At 34.8% G+C, this 21,722-nt stretch overlaps 1 protein-coding gene across 6 annotated transcripts in view; it reads right to left on the minus strand.

The window, feature by feature from the left end:
* Positions 1 to 1,534: 1,534 nt before the first annotated feature.
* Positions 1,535 to 21,722, minus strand: part of LOC136042014 (xylosyltransferase oxt-like) — an 85,091-nt gene continuing 64,903 nt past the window's right edge. For 4 of the 6 annotated variants that reach the window (XM_065726859.1, XM_065726855.1, XM_065726856.1 and 1 more), the window contains 6 exons: positions 17,843 to 18,015; positions 12,742 to 12,858; positions 10,930 to 11,130; positions 8,580 to 8,710; positions 6,618 to 6,746; positions 1,535 to 1,778 (listed from right to left, as the gene is read on the minus strand). In XM_065726859.1, the coding sequence (XP_065582931.1) occupies positions 1,655 to 1,778; positions 6,618 to 6,746; positions 8,580 to 8,710; positions 10,930 to 11,130; positions 12,742 to 12,858; positions 17,843 to 18,015 (875 nt within the window). In that variant the 3' untranslated portion in view covers positions 1,535 to 1,654. The remainder of the gene's footprint in view (positions 1,779 to 6,617; positions 6,747 to 8,579; positions 8,711 to 10,929; positions 11,131 to 12,741; positions 12,859 to 17,842; positions 18,016 to 21,722) is intronic. The other 2 variants (XM_065726860.1, XM_065726861.1) reach the window with 1 other exon arrangement.

Below are 21,722 nucleotides of genomic sequence, written 5' to 3' on the forward strand. Positions count from 1 at the left end.
AAGTTATCTGATACGCTGAATCTGATGGTGTGATTTTCGTTAAGATTGTATGAATTTTAGGGGTGTTTTCCCCTATTTTCTAAAATGAGGCAAATTTTCTCAGGTTCGTAACTTTTGATGGATATAACTGGTCTTGATGAAACTTATATATTTAAAATAAGCGTTAAAATGCAATTTTTTTGATGCAACTATTGGTATCAAAATTCCATTTTTTAGAGTTTCGGTTACTGTTGAGCCGGGTCGCTCCTTATTACAGTTCGTTACTATGAACTGTTTGATATAGTAATGGTTATTGGGAAGTGTAAAGACGTTTTCAGGAGGACTTTTTCACGTGGAGGCAGAGGGGGGGGGGGTCCGGTTGAGACGGTTACGTTGGAGGATCTTTCCATGGAGGAATTTATCACGAGGGTATAGAGTTTCTATGAAAGGGGCGCAGGATTTTTTAACATTATGAAAAAATTAAAAAATAAATGAAAAAGAGTTTTTTCAACTAGAAGTAAGTAGCAACAATAAAAATTTAAACAAAAAAGAAATTATTACGTATATAAGGGGGTTCGTCTCCTCCTCAATGCCTCGCTCTTTATGCTAAAGTATTTTTAGCAATTTCAATTATTTATTCTACGGCCTTTGTGACTCAGGGGTCAATCTGAAAGAATTTGGACAAAATTCAAGCTTTAGTCAAAAGAGCAAGGTATTGACGAGAAGTAAGGTACTTACTAGAGGTAAGGAGCAGCAATAAAAATTAAAACAAAAAAGAAATTATTAAGTATATAAGGGGGTTCGTCTCCTCCTCAATGCCTCGCTCTTTATGCTAAAGTATTTTTAGCAATTTCAATTATTTATTCTACGGCCTTTGTGACTCAGGGGTCATTCTGAAAGAATTTGGACAATATTCAAGCTTTAGTCAAAAGAGCGAGGTATTGACGAGGGGGCAAATCTTCTCAAGTACGTAACAAAAATATACAAATATAGAAGTACGTTGCGTAAGTTAATCCGTAAGTCTAATAAGTAAAGTCTGTAAAGTCTAATGCCGTATCCTTTACCTTTACCTTTTTTACCTCCGCCTCCAATCATTTTTTTCAAAATCGTCCGATTAAAACTATGAGAAAGCCATTTAGCCAAAAAAAATGAATATGCAAATTTTGTTTTAATTATTTATGTGCGGTGAGCCAAAATCAAAACATGCATTAATTCAAAAACTTTCAGAAATTAAATTAAAAAAAACAAGTTTTTTTCAAATGATTCCTTTGAACACATGGTAGAAATTCTGCAGGAAATTAAGGATTCATGCAGATAATTCTTGGCAGGGGGGCATGTCTATATGCCGTATTACCATGAAGGCCCCCTAAGACCCACCAAGGAATTTGCATTAATTATAATGTAGGCTTTGTTAAAGCAGTTCTGTAGGATCCCTTGCTTGAAAATGGGTACAGTTGCAATTGATAATGAATAGCTGCAAATGCATAACAGGGTATAACTGCAAATGCATAACAGGGTATAACTGCAAATCAAATTCACGACTAAAGCAGTAAAGTGGTTCGAAAAATTTCTCTATTTCTGAAAACTCATTTTGTAAAATATTACAGTAGTAAAATCATAATAACATAAATTAAATTATTTCTATAAGTTCCAAGAATTACAGCAGCAAATTAAGTTAAAAGTGAGACTTTGGATCTGGCGACAAGGAACTCCAGGAGGTCTTTTCGCAAATTTGCAGATTTTCAAAATAGCAACTGGATTCAATTTCAGAAGAACAGACACCTTCAAGAATATAATACCTGGAAAAGAGGAGATTACTAGCCGTTCTAAATTAGTCTCAAACATATAACTTAGAGTTCCGCCTAAGACTAAATTCTTTAAAACAGAAAGAATTTAGATTTGTAATAATTTATGGTTCAAACTGCTGAGATGGAGCTTGTTGAGCTAAGAAACCACAGATTTATTTCTTTATCAACACCTTAATTTTATCCTACACTTTAAAAAGAGTTGCATCTCTTCCCTGAAGCGATGGTTTAATTAAAAGTTCCGACGAAAATACATTTATAAACGTTCATTAACGATGTACATATACGAATTGCGCATGTACAGATAACAATGGCAGTTTATGACTGATATGTACACATTTATGATAAAATGGCGCAAACCACAAGTATATAGTCAGAAACACTGGAGTCCACCTCTGCCCGACACTGACTCCTTCACGACAGTTTAACAGACTCCAGTAAATCGATGGAACACAGTTTGAAATCCACTGGTTTATGGTACGGTAATGTATAATGTAAGTCGAGAACGACCATTTTCTAGCTTTGAATGGTGTCCCAAGCTATGGTATTTTTCCATGTTGAATGAAAAAAAGGCTAAACCAGGGAACTAAATTTCAAGGTACTTGGTAATGAACAATTTTGTTGAGAAATTAAGCTGGCAACAAGAGCATTTTGCTGAGAAAACCAACTATAAACTACATAAGAATATTCACCAAGGTCATCAATGCCCACCATACCTTTGTGAAAGAAACAAAGATTCGGAGAATGCATTTCATAATGGCGAAATACAAGCCGAAGTAAAACGAACCAAACAAATTGAAAATGATAGCGATGATTATTAGGTTTTGGATTTTGACATGGGTAAGGTCATCAATGCCTACCATAAGTTTGAAAATCAAAAATTTGGACTAGATAAATCGTTGGAAGAAAGAGAAGTTTTTGTCCCACCAACCACATTGACAATTAAAAGAAACAAAGGTTTGGCAATATGTCTTTCAAAGGGACAAAAGACAAGCCAAGGCAAAAAAGGGTTTTGTCCCACCACCTGAACAATTAAAAGAAACAAAGGTTTGGATATGTCTTTCATAATGACAAAAGACAAGCCGAAACAAAAGCTGAAGGTCCAATAAAAAAAAGAAAAAAAACGCAATTTTACAAAGGCGTTACTTCTAATTTAAGTACCATTTGAACGTCATACCAACAAGATAAGGCTCAAATTGCGTTTAGAAGACAAGCGACAGTGAGAATCCATATATATATATATATATATATATATATATATATATATATATATATATATATATATATATATATATATATATATATATATATATATATATATATATATATATATATATATATATATATATATATATATATATATATATATATATATATATATATATATATATATATATATATATATATATATATATATACTAGCTGTTGGGGTGGCGCTTCGCGCCCCCCCAAGCCCCCCCGCGCGCGTAAGTCGTTACGCGCCATATTAGTTACGCGCCATTGTAGTTGTGTCCCTATGTCCCACCTGTGAATATATATATATATATATATATATATATATATATATATATATATATATATATATATATATATATATATATGTTTTTAACTACGTAAAACTTGCGAATATACAACATTCTTTGCTGTCCCATTGTCTGTGCATATAAATAGATTGTCAGGTTTGCCGACTCTTGAAAATGCAACATATAATGGTCCATGGGAAAACAATCCGTATTCATATCTATACCTCATGATTCTAATGATTGCCCTTGAGCTTTGTTGATGGTGATTGCTAATCAACCATTCCCTGTGTCGCCGTCGTCATTTATATATCCCCCTGTGCCCCCCGGCGTCCCCGTTGTAGTTGTGTCCCTGTGTCCCGGTCGTCATTTATATTCCCTGTGTCTTGGTCGTCATTTGTATCTCGGTGTCCCGGTCTGTATATACATTCGTTTTTTAGTTTTGTTTTTCTCCTTTATTTTTCATTTTTTTCCTTTTTATTTTTTTCTTTTTTAGTTTTTTTTTTAGTTTTTTAGCTTTTTTAGTTTTTTTATTAGTTTTTAGTTTTTTTTCTTTTTAGTTTTTTTTTGTAGTTTTTACCTTTTTTTTAGTTTTTTTAGTTTTTTTTTTACTTATGTCCTGGTCGTCATTTATACTCCCTGTGTCTCGGTCATCATTTGTTTCCCGGTGCTTTGTTGATGGTGATTGCTAATCGAACATTCCTTTCGTCCCGGTCGCTTTCTCTTTGAGTGTCGTCATTTATATTCCCTATGTGCCGGTGTCCCGGTCGTCATTTGTGTCCCGATGTCCCGGTCTGTAATTTCGTCAGTTGAAAACATGACGTCAGTTGACACAGAAACATGACGTCACCTCACAGACAGACAACTTATTTTTATATATATAGATATATATGTAAAATGACAAAAGAAATGCAATAGCACAAACACAAAATAAACACACGCCATAAAGAAAATTAACCATACAAACAAAAAGAAAGACAGGAAGAGAAAGAAAGACTGTTGTACTCCTTTAGTAATTAATTTTGATCAGTGCTTGAATGAGGCCTTAACGCTACTCATCCATCCAATTACATACGTAAAACAGCATAACCATATACAATCAACCGTAAAGAATAATCCAGGGACAGGCAGTCGTGTCGTAAGTAAGTATAAGTCGTCATATGCCAAATATTAAAAACAATAAAAAAGACAAATAATTCAAAGGTGCGATCATCCAACAATAGGGCTCATCAGGAGAATACACACTTGCCTATAGGGTTTCAGCACTTTAAATTCCCTGCCCAGGCAAGCGGTGTGCCTACCGTAGATTCTCTACAGTATCCCCACGTTAGGTATCACCCACAAAATATATGCCTATTAAAAACCCAATGTAAAATAACTAAATAACTCCAGAACCCTGTGAAAAATACGAATTCTTTCTTAAAGAGGGTGGCTTCGCCAACGAGGTCCCAGCACTTGGCACGCGGCAGGCTTCTATATTGGGATTCTTATTGTCGCTCGTCTTCTAACCGCAGACAATTAGAGCATTTTCTTGATGTCATGACGTCACCAAAGGTTCAATACATCCACCTGTGAAAAATACGAAATCTTTCTTTAAAGTCCTGACCTATTTAGACCGTTTTTCTGGCCAGACATCGCTGTTCCTTGTTTTCCAAGAGTAGATTTAATTGTCTATTTTTGTTCATCTTCACCTCGGGAAGTTTTTCCTCGCCTTTTGCTTTATCAGTTTAGTTTCTACATTATCTTATTTAATTTCTGCATGCGTTACAGATAGCAAATACATCTTTTCCCGTTTCCAGCCACGGATTACTGTTCAAAATTTCGTCTGTAATCCCCTTTAAAATTTTAAATTAACTTAGATTAGAGTTAGCACCTTAGAAAAACTGCAATTTTTTTGTTATTGGACCTTTAACTTTTGCTTCGCCTTGTCTTTTTTCATTATGAAAAACATAACGACAAACCTTTATTTTTTAACAGAGGCTGATCCAGTATCAGCTTCTTGGCTAAGGTCCTTAACTCTAATGTCGTTATTTATAGCTATTTCATTGCTTGGAGCTTTTATAAAGTCTTGAACGTCAACTTTTGCCTCGGTTTGTCTGTTGTCATTATAACATACATATCATAGAACCTTAATTATTTTAACAAACGCATGGTAATTATTGATACCTTATCCATATCAAAATCCCAAACCCAATTATCATAACTATCTTTTTTCAATTTTGGCATGTCCGGACTCCGCTGTCGCTTATCTTCTAACCCCATTTTTCTTTCTTCTTTATTTTGGATTTCCGTTACTTCATACAATTTACCTATGTCCTTTATTTTAGCTGCCCTTATTGGTCTGGTTTTACATGACGGTCCGGGTTGTAGATTTGTTAATTGTTAGGTGGTTGGACAAAAACTTCGTTTTACATGACGGTCCGGGTTGTAGATTTGTTAATTGTTAGGTGGTTGGACAAAAACTTCGTTTTACATGACGGTCCGGGTTGTAGATTTGTTAGTTGTTAGGTGGTTGGACAAAAACTTCGTTTTCTTCCAACGAATTATCATCTATAACACTTGTAAATTTTCGTTTTTTTGAGGCTTGTCTCGTATGATAGCCCAGTTTGTTGATTTTTACCCATTGTGAATTTAGTTTTTTCGGGGTGTTCTCTTGATCTTATCACGTTTGATAGTTCAGGCGGTTCCAAAGAATCATCATTTTAACTTTCAAAAATATTTTATTATTCAAGCAAGTCCGATTTCTAAGAAAATTTTTTACTAAGCCTCAACCCTTTGGTTTTATTTTTTATGGTTTTTGAATTGTTTTATTCCCTTGTCAAAATACATACGACTATTTTTGTAATCACCAGTTTTTTGCTGTTTAAGCAATTTAATGTAAACTTTTCCATGCATCATAATTTAGAATTTTTCCACATAAGTGTAAAAGCATAATTGCAAAGCTGCACTGATTTACACATTTGATGTTATTTCCTTTAGGCTCATTTTACATTTCCGAGACCTAGTTTCTGAAACTTGGAAGAGAAGTCGAACTTAAACAACAATGGCTCAAAATTTAGTTGTCTTAATTGGCAAGTAGGGAGTATCGGATAGAGCCATCACCTACAATTTTAGTGTCGAATTTATTCATGTGTTTGCTTAGTCCCTATTTAAATTGGGATAGATCATCAACTGCTATACATTGGGCGACAAATAAATTACCATAATCAAGTTTAAGAACAATATTTAAGAAAATATAAGGGTATATACCTAATAAAAGTTAGAAGAACCCCAAGCTGTTAAGCAGGGGCCTTTAGCCCGGTTGAATACTTACCGGTTGATGAGATAATTTTTCATTTCACCTATACTACTGAACTTCAGTTTCTTATTTTTTGCAAGAAAAGTCAAGATTGTCTTTGGCAAGTCATCAAAAGTTGAAGATTCTGGGGCGCCTTTATCAAAGCTAAAAGAAATAAAGAATTATTATTGCTACTAGATATAGTTAAAAAGAACCATAGCCAGCGCAATATTGTCATCGATATAACTATATTCATATTCATCAAAACGCTTAGGATTTTTCAAGAAGGCGGTAAATATGCACAGATCCACATATACACCTGCACGTTGACACGCACAAGTGTGCAGTGAATTATTTCAGCCGAATTGAAATCCAGTGTTCTCCTTGATTTCAAGGTCTACTTATACTATACAAGCAGAAATTTGACCAAAAATTGGTCTGAGAAGCAAGAATCCCCGTCAATATGTTCCCAACAACTTTTACTGTATCTTTTGCCACATTCATCTTATATTTTCCATCTCTTCTAAATTCAAAAAATCGCGCCTTCAATCTAAGCTTCGATAGGTCAATCCCGAATTGTATAATAGAAAGTTGAACACTGTTTCACATGAGAAATTACGAAAAGGATAAGTAGCTGGTCTTATAGGTCGAAAAGGCCATCTAAAACGCTTTATTGTTATTTCTGCTTTTCTGCCTTACTTTTTTTAAGTTTAATAATTGAAATTTTGGATTATAATTTAAGTTTCAGACAAAATCTGAAAATTCAGTCAAAATTTCGATCAGGAATAGTTTTATACAATAATTTTTAACTATTAATTGTACGATAGAATCTTGGGGGTATGAGGGAGGGAGTTTATTTTTCATATGAATTAAAAGTTAGCTTAATTTTTGCTTTTGTATAAGGCTGAAACCGACCGCCATCCTGTGGATACCCTTGAATGCACACGCATCCCAATCCACCCTTTTGACGAAGGAATCTGTTTATGCTATATTCTGCTCCAACTGTTTCTTTTTTGTTTAAAGAAGTTCATCGTAAGTTCATTTATTAAAGAACTAAACTAAACAAAGAGTTTTGTTTAGTTTCTTAAAAAATATTTACTTGTATAATAATTTTTCATAAATGAGTTTTTTCTGGTCCTGCAATTTTAATTGAGCTTATACATAGCCTAATAATATAAAGCAAATCAGCGTAAATAAAATCAAATGTTTCTCACTAAGAGTCGATATATTAATTAAAAACAAATAAAAAAAAAATTTATTGTTCTCGTTAAGTTCTACTTAGTCCAGTTTACTTACCCTGGACGTTTCGTACCAATTGGAGAAAAAAAACCTGGACCTTTTTTGGCGATTTAAAGAATCGATTTTTTAAGCGATTTTTTTTCTTCTTTTATGTCTGTACAGGCCAGTTTAAACAGCCAGTAAGTTGACCAGTCGACCGAGGAAAAAAACAAATGTGTTACTATTTTGGGCGTCAAGTATCAAAACATTTTTTTTTTCTATGCTTTCTTTTTCGTTGAGTCACCCTGTCTAGTCTACCCAAGTTTTGTTGTCATATATCAATACAACCGTTCTTCGAAATACTTCTGCTTACAAAGAAGTCTACCTCACCCTGTCAACATGCCCTACAAGTTGCAACTTATCAGAGACAAAGTATCATTTTGGGCCTGTTTACGGGCGTCACGAATAGATGCAGCCAAAATTTGTTTTGACTTCATTCTTTGCATGGGGCTCACATGGCCAAGAAACTTAGGAGTGTTATTTCCAAACGAGTTGAAGGTACAAAATTCAAGGCCCCATTTTTGTGCATACCCAATCTTTTAGTCTTTTGACCTGGGATGACCAAAACATTTTCAGTCAAATAACAAGGCTCAACAGAAGTATTATATGAGCCCTAGTTCATTAGAAAGAGAAATTTTTGGGTCCATTTTGGGGATTTTTTTTTATGCTGTCTTGCAAATGGCTATACACTTGTAAAACACACAAAAAATGTAAATTTACCTATTAGATTCCTCTTCAACTGGAAAAACAGGAAAATCCAATTGTCCTGCAATAATATTATTTTCTGTCACCAGAACAGACCATTCACCAGCTTTCATGTTGTCACTTATTTTCACGTCAAAGCTGTGAACCTAAACGAGCGGAAACGATACAGGGTAATGTGAAATAATATCCATCCAATAGTTTTTTAGAAAATTTAACCCACGCAGCTTTTTTCTCACGTTAAATATTTTGATAGGCGGTATTAATAGACGCTTGAAAAAAAAGTTAAGTGTGTACCTGTATAAAGATTAATCACTAAAGTGCAAGCGGGAATTATAGAACTAAGAAAAGTTTGCACATAGACACATAGACATGAAAACACACAGCGAGAGAGAGAGAATTTTTTTCTTTTAGGAAATTAGCAGGGGACAGTTTTGCCAAAAGTCACATCAGAAGTGAAGTTAAAGTTTAATTGTCAAATATAAATTTTAATTTTAAAGCTATATTTTGTTTCTGGCATGAAATCACGAGAAGAATTTATCGAGTGCAGCTTTCATTACATGATACTCAGAAGGGTCTAAGAAAAGCGTTCAGTGATACTGAATCACTAGTTATCAAAATGACAGAAATTCAAGATGAGATGTGCCAATGACAAAGGCTAAGCATCTTAACTATATGACAAAAAAAATATTGATAAAACTTCGTACACCAAAAATATCTGGAGAATCCCGCCGTACGATTTACCTTTACTCGGAAAGTAAAATTTATCGGGTTATTAAAAATATTCTATATCGTCTCCGGCAATAAATACATAAATAACTAAGTGATCTTAATCCAAAATTTGTATTTTTTACGGAATATTTACAATTTATTAAACAAAGATATTCAGGATAGTTATCTTTAAAACAATTATAAGAAATTGTGAAGATTTTATAAAACATATCGAACAAGAAGAAAATTCTATGTCCAAATATGCAACAACCATAAGTTACTCTGCGTTAGAAAAGAAATTAAACATCAAACTTCATTAGAGCTTCTAACTTTATTATCTTGTATGTAGAAAGTTTTTTTTTTTTAACCTATAAGTACAACTACTACTAATACTAAAAATTCATTGCTGCACTAATCCACCTTAGGCCGACATAGCTACGCACGATCCTCCTCCATCTTCATCTATTTAAAGCCTCTCTCTTTACACCTTCACCAAAAGTTCCTATTTCCCTTAGATCTTTCCTTACGACATCCTCCCACCCCATTCGGGAACAAATTGCTTTTCGTTTGGCTCTTGATGGTTAGCTGACAATAACTATCTTTAGCAATCTGTCATCCTTCATAAGCAGAACGCGTCCTTCTCATCTCAATCTTTCTTTCATCTGGCCCTTTTTCTATGGCCCTAGAGTGTATGGCTGCACCACAATTTTAGTAGAGCTTACTGTTTGAGATACGGTCAGTCAGTCAGGCAACCGCAACGATTGGTACATAACATACTTCTAATACTCCTCAATACATCAGTATCAATTGCCAGGTTTAAATTTTCGCACAGAAAAATTCCCTGAAGTCATTTTCAGATATCTCAACGATGGGATTCAATCGCGTAATTTACTAGGTATTTCAACGTGTGGAAAGAGAAGAACTTGAACTGATCGATTTTCATGATTTCATTCAAAAATTTACTTTGCCAAAGGCAAGGAATCCCTTAGAACATATATATTTGTCATAATGTTTTAAAATACTAATTGAATATATGGAAAGACTGAACATTCTAGAAAATGCAAAAATAGCTCCTATGGCATTACCTGTGTGTGCGTCCACACACAAGTCAAACAGAACGAAAACTAATTTTTTGTGAGCATAAATTTGGCACTTTTAAACAATTCTTTTGAGGCAGCAATAAAAAAATCGATATGGTAAGCATCAAATATCATGAATATTATATTTGGAAGAATCTCAAAGAAGAAATATTTTTTTCTCTCTTCGATCAGTTCGACGAAAGTGAATGGACCTTAATTTAAGCCATCTGAAACGAATACTTTGAAGGCACTCATCATTTAAATGAAGTGGAATTTTTGACCCAAATTTAACAACACTGAATTTGCATTGACAGAATTCGTTGTAAAGGACAGTTATTAGAATTTTTATTTGAAGTTCTTAGTTCAATGTTTACGTTAGTTCTTTCTATTGCTTTCACTTCATTGTTTCCCATTACTTAACTAAATCTTTACATCCATCTTTTCATGCGATTCCTAATGAAACGAATTGAAAATTTAGTCAAGTAATTCATTTAATTATCATAGTGAAGGAAAAAGTTAGTACACTCTAAGAAAATTATTTCCATACGACTCATTTTAATATAAATTACTCTACTTACCAGAGTATTATTGTTTACAATGACCTGAGAAATATTAACCAATCTCCCGTCCGGGTTAAAGAAATAGAATGCTGCACTTATGTTTGTCTTTCCTGGAATCCATCGGTGTTCGAGTACGATGCTGCTCTTTGGGTGTATATATAAAGCTCTATTCTCAAACACCATCTCTTTTTTTATATATTTATCTCCAACTTTTAAGCTCTAAAATAAGGAATTCTTAGTCAAATACCATCGAGAATAATAAAACTCAAAATAAATAAAGCATATAAACAGTGAAAAGAAAAGGAATTTATGACCTTGTTATAATATATATGGTAATTTATAAATAAGTAAGAACTCTTAGACTTGTTTTTTCCATAATTTCAAAAGGTTGATAGAACACGCATGAAATTTGAAAATATACAGAGTTGATGAGCATACTGTAAGATGGTCATGTCCTTATTTTAAAACTTTTTGATGAACTCTTTGAGCATTGAGACAGTCTAATGGAGGTGTATTGTTTTTAGTCACGGGAAAATGTCAAAAATTCTTCTGATTGCAGTACTCATTTGATTTTACGTTAGGCTCTTGTGTTACAATTATCGATTCAATTCTCAACAAATGACTTTTCCATTGTCAGTTACTTTAACTATACTTAGAGGGGGGGATGGAAGAAAGATAAGTGTGTTAGCCTGCTTTTAATGTAGGTTAATTTTTGGTATATACTTTGGTGTAATTTCCTGCTGAATATAAACTCACAAGCTTTTTTTAGGCTTTTCAGATTATAGTTTCAATGCTGTAACAACTTTCTTTACTAGCTACTGTTGACTTCTTTTTTCAAGATTCAAGATTTTTATTTCACACAAAATAAGCAAACACAGATAATTCAATACAGGGACAACAGGCCAACTTTAGTACTACCTTCAATTTTTCCTTGCAAAATAATTTTTTTCACCTCCAAAGTGTCACAAACTGTTTCATTCTTTCTATGTCATTTCCTGTACTTTAGCATATTATTCAAATGTTCTACTCATCACTCTTTAACTCTTTCCTTATCACTAATTGTGGCCATATTCCTACCTTTGAACATGGCAAGTCCAGATTGACTGTTCTGTCTCAATTTTTTAATATGCTAGTATAATGTATAATTATTTTGCTGTCTAGCTGAACCTGTCAGATCCTTAACGATTTTATACTAACTTTTTTATGCGACTGATAGTAAGCTCTAATATACAATAGAGTCCTCCATTCTCCAAAAGTACAAAAAAGTGCAATCCTCCCATAAAAATGTGTGTATGTTGCAGATGATGACAATAAAAATTTCTCTTTCTAAACAGGAGCTAACTTTTGCAATGCGCATTATTTTGCAAATAATCCATTTTAGCTAGGCACATATGCGGCAAATTGTTTCTGGGATGATCTTTTAAGAGGGAGTGGGATGGTGGGGAATTGCAACAATCAAGTAAAAAAAAAAAATTGGCGGCGTATGTGTATTAATTTTTTAGATCTAAATGAGAGTAATTTTTCTATTAAAATGACGAAAAATAATTATTTATAAATTTAAATACCAAAAACAATGTATTTCCTAAAATCTAGCAGGGAAGAATAATGAATAATACTCTATCCTCAATTGGCATCTGGGAGGATTCGAGTCAAAAGTAGACAAAACGTGAATTATATGAGAAGCATAAGAAACTGTGGGAAATTGGAAGGAATGTCATAAATTTAGATAAACAACGTCCAAAAGCTCAGCTAAGGTGCCTGGTTCTTAGCCCTCTCGCGAGAGGCTCTTAGCTAAAGAGCTTATATCCAATAACTAAATAGAAGACTTACATGTAAACGCTCACCCCGAGGCGATGCATCAAAAAATTTTCGAAAGCTCTTCACGGGTTTCACAAATACTTCAAATAGACATTCATCTCGGTTTGAAATTCCTTTCACGAGAAATCCCTAGAAAACCGTAACTTTATTTTAATCTTTCATATAGTTCATTGAATAAGAACTGTCATTGAAATGTAATAAAAAATGTGATAAGAAAAGTAAAACGAAGATACGTGAGGATGACAGCTGTCTAGAATGAAATGAGCTAATGAGATGCTCACGATTTTTGCAGGGGAAGGCGGGAGGGGTAGAGGGCTTGATATCACACAGCACTCAAAATATTTTAGTTGTTTATTTTTTACATTCACATCTCCTTAGGGGCTTCTACGAACTTTCAACCTTTCCCTCTGTGTCCGTACCTAGAAATATTTATCATAAAACCCGAAAAACAATGATGTTTCTAGGGATATCACTTAAGAAGAAGGCAGGGACTCTTTGTCTGCATACCCTTTTTTACAAGGGTCAGGCATTCTCAAGTCATATGCAAACCAAATCAGTTTGGTTAGTAATAGAAAGTGAGAGTTTTCTTCAGAAAACCTCTTCAACCGATAGGAAAATAAAAGACTTCCAGGCTACATCTGCTATCTTTTCTTGCAATAAAAATATTGTCGAGAAGCTTTTATTTTTGTTGCTGAGGAGGAAAAAAAGTCATATAACCTAATAACCTATTAATAGAAGAATAAGATATGAGAGAAAAATAGAAGGAAAAATTGGAAAAAATATACGTAAAGATCATCAGAAGAAAAACAACTACAATACTGAAACAATTGATTGAGACAATTAATACAAATTGATGAGAAGTCAGATTATGGGAATTTGGAGAAAAAAAAAAAAAAATACAAAGTAGCTTATTTTGAGTGAAACAAAATATCAACCATATTTCATTCACAGAAAATACCCAAACTACTACTCCCAGAATTAAAGATAGTTTTTAATGGTGATTTATTTGACTTACCTATCCTAGCTAGGGTTCGGCAAAGAGAACGACAAGACCACGTGACTCCAGGTTAACCTGTCGCTTGCCAGGCTCGCAGCTTCTTCCACTGGGGTGTGCTTTGGCAAAGAATTAATTGGCTTTGTCTTTCCACCTGGTGGGGGAGGGGAATCCTTTGGGTCGCTTCCATCCGTGCAGGGTGGGGTTAAAGTCCAATGTGACCCGTGCTTTGGCAGCTCGTGTACTAAGAAGACAACCGTACTACCGAATAGTACACTGGGCAAGCTACATCGAGAAGGAAGATTGTTCAGTGCGTGACAGGAGGCTCTGGCTGCTAACGAAGTGATTCAAGTGAAGTCCCTCGGTCCTTCGAAGATGCTCTGTCTGTGCGACATCGACGGTGCTAAGATATATTTTGCAGCTGACCGTGTCTCTGCTCCATACAATAGCGCCGTGCGGACTGAAGCATTGTAAATGCGCATTTTGGTATGGCGGCTTACATTTGGCTTTTGTCTGATGCTGCTCAGCCTCCCGACAATTCCCGACGCTTTGGCTATTCGATATGTAAGCTCTTTTGTGGTCGAGCCATTCCTCGACAGAATAGATCCCAGGTAAGTGAAGTCTACAACCACATCTACTTGGCTGCTAATTTTTAATGGTGGCAATTCTTAAATTAAAAAGTCAACACAAGAGCGTATCTCTCTTATTATTTGCACAAATAATAATAAAAAAAATACAGACAAGGATTTATGGATTCTTCTGTCCCCTATTTTTAACACAGTCTTCAGATCCCTCCCATTTTACTCATATTTTCTGTTTATTTTTACTATTCTCTAGGTTTAATTTTACTTATTCTCTAAAACTATTATTTAAGTTCTATCACATTTCTATGACCCGTCCTCATCCTCAAAAAGTGGAATTTTGTATTTTTTGCAAGAAGAAAGATCACTGATGCGTGCTTATTTGCTTCTTGTTGTTTTTACCAGGGGTGAGCGTATTGACCAGTTGTGTTTTGTTGTTTGTCGACCTGTGTTTTGTTAGTGGTGTGTGATTTTCCTCTCTGCACTTTGGTCCCACGCCTAAGGTATGTTCTGTATGTTTTTTTTTCTGTATTTTTTTCTCCTTCTAGTTGTTGCTTATATTGTATTCCCCATAAATATGTTGCCTGTAAACTGCTTTATGCGATTGCCTATATTGAATTTATTGCTTGTATAATATTTTTTTTCTTATCCCCTTTGTATCCCTTGCCATGGAGCCTTTCGAGGGAATTATGTGTATCGTAATTCGATTTTGAATTGTATTTTGTATTGTCTTCTATTTAATATTAATAAACTTCTCTCTCTCTCTCTCTCTTGTCCTAGAGTGTAGTGAGAGGGCTCATTTTAACGGAAATTAAAATTCTTAGTGCCCTTTTTAAGTGACCAAATATTGGAGGGCAACTAGGCCCCCTCCCTCATTCATTTTTTCCATAAGTCACAGGGTCAAATGATAGCCATTTTGTTCAGCATAATCGAATAATCTAATAGCTATGTCTTTGAGGACGACTTAATCCCCCCAAGTCTCCGGGGGAAGGGCTGCAAGTTATGGACTTTACCCATTATTCACATATAGTACTAGTTATTGGGAAGCATACTGAAGTTCTCAGGGGGATCTTTTCTGAAGATAGGGGGTCAGGGGGAGGGGGTTACGTGAGAGGATCTTTCCATGGAGGAATTTATCATGGGTGAAGAGATTTTCCATGAAGGGGGCAATGGATTTTCCAGCATTATTAAAAAAAACAATGAGAAATTAAATAAAAAAAAGTTTTTTCAACTAAAAGTAAGGAGCTACAATAAAACTTAAAATGAACAGCGGTCATTCTTAAAGAGTTTGGACCAAAATTTGAAATTTAGTGTAAAGAGCGAGGTATGGACGAGGGGGCGAACCCCTTCAAATGCGTAATAAAAATATACGAGTATAGAAGTTCGTTATGTGAGTTAATTTGTAACTTAGGTATATTTATTACTAATAAAAACGTTCATAAATAGAATAAAAAGTTCTAGTGACCTTTTAAGTAACCAAAATAATTAGAGGGCAACTAGGCCCCCTCCCCCACCCCTTTTTCTGAAAATCGTTCGATCAAAAATTTGAGAAAGTCATTTAGCCAAAAAAAGTAAATTAATACGCATATTTCGTTTTAATTACTCATGTACGTTGAACCAAAATCAAAACCTACATTAGTTCAAAAAAGTTCAGAAATTAAATAAAAAAATAAGTTTTTTTGTAACTGAAAGTAAGGAGCAACATTGAAACTTAAAGCGAATAGAAATTATCATGCATATGAGGGGATTCATCCCCTCCTCAATACCTCGCTCTTTACACTAAAGTATTTTAGTAATTTCTAAAGAGCTATTTATTCTACTTAAACGCCTTTGTGATTCAGGGACCATTCTTAGAGAATAGGAACAAAATTCGAACTTTAGTGTAAAGGGCAAGGTATTGATGAGGGGTTGAACCCCCTCATATACGCAATAAAAATATACGAATATAAAAGTTCGTTACGCAACTTAATTTGTAAGTTATGCATATTTATTGCTAATAAAACCGTTCGTAAATAAAATTAAAACTTTTAGTGGCTTTTTTAAGTAAGAGCAAAATAGAGGCAACTAGGCCCCTCGCCCGCCCCTTATTTCTCAGATCTGTCCAATCAAAATTTCGAGAAAGCCATTTAGCCCCAAAAAAGTCAAATTAATATACAAATTTTCTTTTAATGATTCATGTAAGGTAAGCCAAAATCAAAGCCTGCATTAATTCAGAAACGTTGAAAAATTAAATAAAAAACAAGTTTTTTTAACTGAAAGTAAGAAGTGACATTAAACTTAAAACGTACAGAAATTATTCCCGTTATGAAAGGGGCTACCCCTCCTCAACGCCCTACTTTTTACGCTAAAGTTTAACTCTTTCTCACAGATTTAATTTTTAAAACAATAAACACTTTAGCGTAAATAGTGGGGCGTTGACCTAACGCCATGGTTACCTTTTAAAGTATCCAGATGCAATCTAACCTCTGCAAGGAGAAGGAAAGAAGCACCTCTTTAACTCTTATTATCAATGCACCTACAAGAAGAGGTTGTCTACCCAAATTGGTTGGAAATAGACCTAAGTGTGCTAGTTGTACTTTTTTTGGGTTATAAATGACCCCCATAAAAATTTATCATAAAGTTTATCATTACTAAATTTACCACAAAAGTTGTTTCAGAACTTAACCAGATTTAGTGAATAAAAAGAACTACTTTACTAATTGTGCTTTTTTGAGAATCAGGGTCTCAGTTTACCTCTATGGGGGAGGTAAAAAAAGGGGAGGAGAGAAAGAAGGGTGATAGGGTCGAATTTTGGAGTACAGACAGGATCGTAACACAATTGGCAATAGGAAAGAGGCCATTTTTTTACAATCACGAAATCTACCTAGACGGTGGTTGTATTTTCGCAAAAATTGGCGGAAAATATGAGCCAATTTCCACTTTTTGGATTTGGATCCAATTCTATATCTGTAAGGATATTGTTCTCTATATTCTTTTTATTGGAACATGTAATAAGAGAGGTTTATGAGTCTCAACCAAACCCGACAAGAGGCAGCAACTGCAGTCAAAATTCTCCCTTTTGGTGGTCCAAGAACGACTCAACTTCAGTCGGGAAAAAAGAGGGAAATCATTACGTTCTTGTCAACAACACATTGACCATAACAACCAAACTTGGTTGGAAGCAAGACATAGGCTCATATTTACGCGTATCAACGTAAGCGAAATCAACGTAGCGCTGTAAAGGGGCTTAAATTTTGAAGGGCGAGGGAGGTTCAAATAAAAAAAACCTTTGGATAAGGCCCCAGGCAAATACATTGCTTAAAAACGATGAGTGACCCATGTGCCACAATTTTTGCTGTACTTCTGGGAACTGTAGGTCTCGTTTTTATTTCATCATAAAGCAAGTAGTTAAACAATTAGCGGAAAAATTAATATAAGTCTATTTCTGCACAGGCTCTTGTCAATATTGCGTGTTTATTGCAGACTCTAAAGTATGAAAAGAGAAATTTGCCGATAAGCTTGATGTTCAGAAATTAAAATGCGTGCACGTGTACAATACCTGATAAGCATCTTTGTCGTATAGGCTATGGATCTCTTCAATATGCGATAGTCTTATTTTGTGCACTTGAAGCAGAATAGCGGAAACATCTTTAGCGTGTTGCATAAATAGGGTCTCATCATTGTATTTGCTTAAGTAAATTGGCTCCCAGTAGCTATATATACCAGGAGTACCTATAAGAAAACATAGGGAAATCTCAATAATTTCAATAATATAAAATAGAAGACCATGAATTTGTAAAGGTTTAAAGTGACGTAAGATTGCGCTTTAAATTTTAATTTAATTGTAGATTCACAAATGCTGCCCCAAACTATGCAACAAAACATTAAAAAAATTGTTCTTTTGTAAATTAAACTAAACACTTTAACCAAAAATAATAATGTGATCCCAGTCTCATCTGGATATTTGGAATAATCTCTATCCCCATTTTGGCTGATTTAATAAAACTATCCTTGAGAATTGATCTCCGTAAAACTTGAGGATACACGTAAACTATCTAAGCCAGTCTTCTGTAATATCAATTTAGAAAAGGCTCAAATCCCTTCGCTTCAAGTGCATGGTCTACTGTCACTAACCCTTACTTCTAGGACTACCCATGAAAATCATTCGTAAGTTAACACTCCAATAACGTCAATTCAAATGAAGGAACAAAAAAATTCTTTTATCGGCGAATGAGTGAGACCATTATCAAAAGCAGAATAGCAAAGATCGTTTGATTCAAAAATCATAGTTAGCGCAATAGTGCTGCCTAAGTAAAGAGTGATATGGGCAAAATGTATTATTTATTTATTTAATTTTTTTGTTGATTTATCTTAGACCAGGCATTTCGTATTGAAGGAGTTGTCGTGGAAACGTTGAAAAGGGCTCATTCGATTGGAAACTGAGAGGGCTAGTGCCATTTTCATCGTCGAAAGTGATTAGAGGGCAACTAACCACCCTTCCAAGCCAACCCTTTTCCCAAACCCAACCAATACAGATTTTGAGACAGCCATTTTGTTCAACGTAGCTGAAAGGTCCGTAAATTATGTCTTTGAGGATATACCCCCTTCACAGTCCTCAGGGCAATGGTCGTAGGTTATATCCTAGGGATATATAAGGGTGATATTTTACATATAAAGGGTGATCGCATAAACTTCAGAGTGGGCTGATTAGATTAGTAATTAGAAGTTCTATTGTCCTTTTTAAGATTCAGAGTATTTAAGGGTATATACCCCCCTCCACACACATACACCTCGTATTTTCCCGAAATGCATCGGATAGAATTTTTGAAATGGCCACTTGTTACCAAAGAAATATAAAAAAATGCGCATTCGATTGGACATTGAAAGGGATATAGCCCGTTTTAATAGTCAAACGTGATTGGAGGGCAACAAGCACCCTGCATTCATCAATTCCATAAACACATCTAATCAAAATTTTGAGACAGCCATTTTGTTCAGTGTAGTTGAAAGCTCTGGAAATTATGTCTTTGAGAATGACACCCCCTCCCCACAGCCGTCAGCGCAAGGACTGTAAACTATGACCCGAGGGCATATAAGGTTTTTATGGAAAAGGTGATCGTAAAAACCCCAGAATGGGCTCATTGGACAGGAAATTGGACGTTCTAGTGCCCTTTTTATGAGTCAAAGTGATTAGAGAGCAGTCACCCCCACGTCGTATTTTCCACAAATGCCTTTGATAAAATTTCTGAGATTGCTATTTGTTTAAAAACAGTCCAAATATCGTATAATGACAGAAACCCCCAAAGTCTAGGGGTAAGGGTTGTAAGTTATTCCCCAGGGACACATAAGGTTTTCACGAAAGGGGTGGTCGTTTGAACTCTACTAGCTCAAAGAGGCTATAAAGAGGTTCATTTAATTGGAAACGTTTAGTTCTAGTTCCCTTTTAAGAGTCAAAGGTGATAGAGAGCACTTACCCCCCTGACATCCTCTTTTCTCAAAACGAATACAATTGAAATTGTGAGACGACCCTTTTCTTACCAATAGCCCAGAAGTCCTTTAACAATGTCTTTAGGGTAGACACAATCCCCCACGGCCTATGGGCAAGGGTTTTAAGTTATGCCCCAGGGCATATAGCGTTTAGATGGAACGGATGGTCGTATAAACTCAGGATCGGATGTAGCTCATTTGATTGGAAGTAACCAAAAGAACTATTTGTGTCCAAATGATACTGCTTCTACTCACACTACTACTACTGTTGCTATTATTTCTTCTTCCATTACTACTACTGCCACTAAAGCTTAGGCTACTACAATTAATTCTATTGCTACTACTACTGCTACTGCTATTGAAACTAAGGATAATTTGGGATATATACAAATTGTGTGGAATTAATTCGAAACTCACTATCCCCACGCATGTTGTCAAATGGACGCGTCACAAATGCTTCATGAAGGGTTGATAGTATGAAGTTGAAAGTTTCAGGGTGTTTTTAATGGGATGTTGAAGAAGTAACAGGTGCTATGCGCACACTGCTGCTCTGCTGCAGCTGTTGCTACTGCATAAGCTAGGGGTATTAAGGTGAAGCTTTTAAGGAACATCTATGCGGATGTTTAACTAAATTAAAACAAACTATAAGTACTTGGACTTTCAAAAAGATGAGAAAGCAATATCTGAAGAACAACTCATATAATTAAGTTAGACCTTTAAGGGTAAGTTGTGGGGAATTTTGAACTAGCCAGAAGGCACTAAGTGTATACTTAATACTACCACTTCTACCACTACAGCTACTATAACTAATGACGCTAAGGGTAACAAGGTGAAACTTTTGGGGACCGTTTAGGAGGAGTTTCAATTAAACGAAAAAATTCTATGCATACGAAGGGCCTCTATAAAGCTAAAGATATTATTGAAACTCTTAAAGGAGCTAATTCGATTCAAAATTAAAAGTTCTAGTGCCTTTTTTAAGAGTAAAGAAAAGAGGAATAAGAGATTGGAGGGCAAGCAGCCCTTTTCTCAAGCCTATTCATTTTCCAAACGCATCCAGTCCAAATTTTGAGACAGACATTTTGTTCAGCATAGTAGAACGGCACAGTAACTATGTCTTTGGGAATATTGGACATGTCGACCGCCCCCCTATTGTGCAATTAAGGCATTATGCTTCAGAATTAAATGTTACTTCAAACTAAATCAAAAGGCATTGTGTTTATGGTTGTCAATAAGACACCTGAACAACATATCGAGAATGACTGGGGGGTATTAAGTTGAAATATTTGAGGCTACTTTTATTACTACTTCTGCTCTTACAATTTAAATAAAGAAAAAGAGTCTAAGTTTATCACTGTTGTCAAAGAGCATAGATAGAATCTTTTGGGAATAATAATATGTTTCATTTTTAAGGTCATCTTCAGGAGTTAAAAAATAAATAAAAAATGTCTGTGTCAGGATTAAAAATTGTTGAAAAAGTTTCTCCAACACACAAATAGAAACCCAATCTGCGGACTCTCATAGCAAAACTTAAGATATTGAATATTTTTCTTCCCATGAAAATGACCTATGTCAATAAAAAAACGAACAAAAATTAATTAAAACTCTTTTTTCCACAAAAAAGTTTTTCAAAGAAAAGTAAAGTGCTCCATTTAGCAAAAACTACTACTACTACTACTAACAACTCACCGCAGCACGATGTCGCCTGAGGTCCGCAGAGCTACGCATGCTCATTCTCCATCCCAATCTATTCAGAGCCTACCTCTTTACACCCTCACAAGAAATTCCCATTTCCTTTAAATCTTTCTTTATTGCACCCTCCAATCCCAGACACAGACGACCTGTTTTCCGTTTAGCCCTACACGGTTGGTAGAAAAGAACAATCTTCAGTAATCTGTCATCCTTCAGCCAAAGAAAGTGCCCTAACGATCTCAACCTTTCTTTCATTACAGCCC

The sequence above is a fragment of the Artemia franciscana genome, unplaced genomic scaffold (assembly GCF_032884065.1).
Source record: "Artemia franciscana unplaced genomic scaffold, ASM3288406v1 PGA_scaffold_56, whole genome shotgun sequence".
Lineage (NCBI taxonomy): Eukaryota > Metazoa > Arthropoda > Branchiopoda > Anostraca > Artemiidae > Artemia > Artemia franciscana.